This window comes from Hordeum vulgare, chromosome 1H (genome assembly GCF_904849725.1).
Source record: "Hordeum vulgare subsp. vulgare chromosome 1H, MorexV3_pseudomolecules_assembly, whole genome shotgun sequence".
Classification (NCBI taxonomy): domain Eukaryota; kingdom Viridiplantae; phylum Streptophyta; class Magnoliopsida; order Poales; family Poaceae; genus Hordeum; species Hordeum vulgare.
Genome location: NC_058518.1, coordinates 55,711,596 through 55,716,202, shown reverse-complemented (window position 1 = coordinate 55,716,202; position 4,607 = coordinate 55,711,596). Strand labels below are relative to the sequence as shown.

General features: G+C 47.1%; 1 protein-coding gene across 1 annotated transcript; it reads right to left on the bottom strand.

Annotated features, from left to right (window-relative positions):
• Nucleotides 1-2,559: 2,559 nt before the first annotated feature.
• LOC123406899 (peroxidase 5-like) lies at nucleotides 2,560-3,715 on the bottom strand. Its single transcript, XM_045099935.1, has 2 exons — nucleotides 3,503-3,715; nucleotides 2,560-3,408 (listed from the first exon to the last, which is right to left on the bottom strand). The coding sequence occupies exons 1-2, from the start codon at nucleotides 3,713-3,715 to the stop codon at nucleotides 2,623-2,625; spliced, it is 999 nt and encodes a 332-aa protein (XP_044955870.1). The 3' UTR covers nucleotides 2,560-2,622.
• Nucleotides 3,716-4,607: the final 892 nt, after the last annotated feature.

Genomic DNA, 4,607 nt, shown 5'->3' with positions numbered 1-4,607 from the left:
ACGTTGTGCTGCCGGAATTCTTCCTCAACTTCTCCTCCCTCCTTGCGGATCAAGAAGGAGGAGACGTCCCCGGGTTGTAGGTGTGTTGAACGCGGAGACACCAAAAGTTCTGTGTTTGGATCGGATCGCCGCGGTACGACTCCATCAACCGCGTTTGTAGTAATGCTTCCGCTTTGCGATCTTCAACGGTATGAAGATGCTTTTCCTCACTCGTTGCTGGTTTCTCCTAGATGATCTTGGTGTTACGTAGGAAAGTTTTTGAATTATTACTATGATCCCCAACACACGTGACTCTGGAGGCTCATGAACCGTGCGTTTAGAAAATAAACACAACTGCCTCTCTGAAAAGTATCACGCTCGCCCGCCCGTGACTCTCGCGGCTCATGAACCGTGCGTCTAGACGACAAACATAACTACCTCTCTCGAAAATATCACGCCCCCCACCCGTGACTCTAGAGGCTCGTGAACTACGAGTCTAGATGATAAACACACATGCCTCTGTGAAAAGCATCACGCCCGCCCACCCGTGACTCTGGAGGCTCATGAACCGTGCGTCTAGTCGACAAACACCCATGTCTCTGTGAAAAACGTCATGCCCGCTCGTGACTCTGCACGACAAACACACACTTTGACCTATGCCCCCTTCAAGATGTATATGAATGCTAACCAAGCCGAAGGCGAGTCGGGGTTGTGTCGTCGGAGGCACCATTTGCATGTTGCACGACAAACGTTGCATGACAAACATGCATTTTGACCTATGCCCCCCCCTTCAAGCAGTATATGAATGCTAACCGAGCCAAAGGCTTGCACGGGTTGTGCCGCCGAAGGTGCCATTTGCAAGCTCCATGACAAACACGCTGCACGACAAACATGTTGCATGACAAACATGCACTTTGACCTATGCCCCACTTCAACATGTATATGAATGCAAACCGAGTCGAAACGAGCATGGGTTGCACCGTCGGAGGTGCTGTTTGCACCTCCACGACGAACACACACTTCGACCTATGCCCTCCCCCCTTCAAGATGTATATGAATGCTAACCAAGCCAAAGGCGAGCAGGGTTACGCCGTTGGAGGCGTCGTTGGCACACTCCACGAGAAACACGGTGCACGACAAATATGCCGCAGGACAAACATGCACTTCGACATGTGCCCCCTCCCCCCTTCAAGATGTATATGAATGCTAACCGAGCTGAAGGAGAGCAGGGCTTGCGCCGCTAGAGGCACCATTTGCACGTTGCACGACAAACACGCTACATGACAAACACGCACTTCAACCTATGCCCCCCTTCAAGATATATATGAATGCTAACCGAGTCGAAGGGGAGTAGGGGTTGCATCGTCGGAGGCGTCGTTTTCATGTTGCACGACAAACACGCTGCATTGTACCTCTACTTGCATCAGGGTCGTGCCTCTAGTAGTTGAAAGTTGATATCTCATCATGTTGGTAACCCCCACCCGTAATTACCCCATAAATATCCATTACCCGGATATATAATGGGAAAGACAAAAATGGAAACAAGGAACCAATGTCTTGTAGCGTCTTTGCATTTTATATAGCGGAGAAAGGGAAAATGGAAATCCAAAATAGTTTGAGGGGCTAGCTGCAAAAGGTACGAAACCAAAAACCGGAAAGGAAAAAACAAGGACCCTTGCTCGTTCGCTCCGCGCGTGACACTTGTCGCGTGCTCACCACTCGTGAAACATTCCTTCGTTTCGGGCGTAACAAGCGCTCGCCAACTAGTTGCTCTCGCTCATTTTCCAACCCATGCGATTAAAATCGAGGTAACACGCGGCGCACGGGCCCTCGCAGGAGATTTTTGTTCGGCCCTTATTCGGGGCGAGGCATTTTTTTCCTTTTTTCTTTTTTGTTTCATCGTGGCTTTTCTTTGCCTTTTTTGCTTCTTTCAAAATGTTTGAAGTTTCAAAACAAATTGTCAGAATATTTCGTAATATTGATTTGTTAAATTTTTTGATAATTTGTTTCAAATTTTCAAGGAATGTTAACAAATTTTTAAAAATCTTCAACGATTTAAGAAAAAGAGGATTCCAAATAAACATTTCATGAATTGGAAAAAGGTTGTTGATACAAAAATGTTCAAGACCTTTTATAAAATGTTCACAAAGTCAAACAATAATTTGAATTTTAAAAAATGTTTTTGTATTTGGAAAAATTTCAAGAGTTTCAAAGAAAATTCTTGGATTAACATATATTTTTCAGATTAATAAAACAGCCATGAATTCTAAAAATGTTTCCAAATTTCAAAAAATGTTCATGGAATTTAAAAATATTCGTGAAAGATGTTCAGAAATTTCTAAATATGTTGGCATATTAATTAAAATGTTTAAGAACTCAATTGTTTAGTAAAAATAAATATTCGGGAACCAAAAACTGTTTGAAAATTATGAACTCTTTTTGACATACACAAACATCTGATAATAAATTACCCATACAGAACAAATATTTTTTTTCATGTAGTAGTATTCTTTTTGACATACACAAACAACTAACAAAAAAATCACTTTATAAAATGATATCACATACACTGCGATCCGCGTACACACAAGCATATGTGTATTGATATTAGCTATGCGTTGGAATGGTTTTGAGAATGATTGATTAGTGGTGGTTGACGACAAAGCACTTCTCCCTAATCTCCCCCTCGTGACCGGTGAGCACCTCGACGTTGCCCATCTTTTGCATAGCGGTGACGAACTTGGCCCGCCATGCCTTCTCCGCGGCGGCGTAGGACGCGACGATGCCGGCAGTGTGGGGGCTAGTGAGCAGCGTCTGATCGGAGGTGAGTGGCACTTTGCGTGCCAACACGTTCTTGAAGTACTGGTTATCGAACTCCCGTGGTGTGACCGGGTCCAGCGGCACCGTTGTGAGGTCGTTCGGGTTGTCCGCCGATGGAGGACACTGTCGCCTCAGCCCCGCCGCGTAGGACTTGTCGATGGACGGGTCGGTCCGACCGACCTCGCCAGAGAAGTTGTGGATGCGCTGCGTGAATGAGGAGCAATGGGAGCGACCGATGGTGTGTGCACCTGAGAGCGTGACCATGTCGTCAGCAGAGAGTCCCTTGCGCTTGAAGCTGGCCACGAGCTCCGCGACCTCATCAGTTGGAGACGGCACGTTGTTGTTGAGCACCTCGTCGGCAATGGACACACGGCCATCGCGGCGGCCGGATGGGACACGGTAGTAAATGCCGCCGGCAAGGGATACCCCCTCGCGAGCCGCAAAGGCGAGCACGTCGGCGCACGAGACGGTGCGCGGGCATCTCGCCTCTAGGGCTGCCTTGGCCTCGTCGATGACCTCGAAGCCACGCATGCTTGGGTTATTCGCCACCGAGTCCTTCTCCGCGGTGTTCCCCGGCGTCGAGTTGATCAGCAAAGAGCCGTCACAACCCTACCCGTGTCCAACCACGCAAAACCAACGATAAGATCAGGTACATGCTTCTACATGTGGAGGAATGCATACACTACATATGACTGTTGCTTACCCTAACGAAGCAGTCGCGGAAGTGCATGCGGATGAGGCTAGCGGCAAGGCCGGGGTTCCGGGCGACGGCGCGGCGGACGACGTCGTGCACGGTGTGTTCGGCCTGCGGGCACGTCTGCTTGTAGAAGTTGGCCTCCAGAAACTTGGAGTCCGCCACCACGTGGGCGAGCAGCACCGCGGTAGCCCACGCAAACAGTAAAGTGGGGAACCTCATTGCTGCAAGCTAATTCTCGAAGCAACTAAGTATGGATCAGTTTGATTGCCCTAGCTCTCCAAAATCTCAACCAGCTAGAGATTGATGTGGTGATGCGTTCATGGCTGGGTGGAGTGGTGTTTATATACGCATTCACCATGTAGCAGTTGGGGAAAAAATTTGGATACGCGTGTTATGCATGGTATCAAGTCAACTAGAAGATCAGATCGGCGTGTTTATATGAGCATGGCTCTTTATTAGCTGATTCCGTCAACCCAACCCCAGCTAAAGTGAACTTACCAAACCGACACCCATTCGTCACGGTAAGCCTCGCGTATACTATGAAAAAATAACTTATAGATAAACATTTACTAGTAACACGTTATTTTAACCCTTGATGATGCTATTTATTAGTAGCATGCTAGATTAATCCACGCTATTAGTAATATCATTTAGGGTCATGATATTCACCACAAATGTGGCATATTAGCCATCTATCCATACAGGGTGTGTGTCATACGCAGGAGCAAACCCACATCAATTGTATGTGGACGTATATTGAAACTACACACATGTGTGGATGCAGCTACTTCGTGTCACACGTCCAACAAGTATTATTCATCCCTACCCGTGTGCGTGGCACGAAGCAAATCTGCCACACGTCATGGTGAGGAGACTTTAGTTACCTCCGGGGGTGGCAATTTTGATTACCCGTGATGGCAAATGTAGCTGTAAAAGCATGGCAACTTCCTCTATTTTGGTTAGCTATAGTTACCCGCGGGATGACACTTTAGTTACCCGAAGATAGTTGTCATATGTGTTTACCTAGTTGCCATGTGTGGTCCAACCATAGTTGTCATGTATGGTTAATCATAGTTGTCATGTGTGTTTATGTGGTTGTCATCTATGCGCA

What these genes read in the sequence shown, in the direction of transcription:
- LOC123406899 (XM_045099935.1), bottom strand. Translation starts at nt 3,715, where the DNA reads ATGAGGTTCCCCACTTTACTGTTTGCGTGGGCTACCGCGGTGCTGCTC. An exon ending in TCCGCGACTGCTTCGTTAGG is followed by an intron (nt 3,409 to 3,502) that starts GTAAGCAACAGT and finishes GGACACGGGTAG; the next exon opens with GGTTGTGACGGCTCTTTGCT.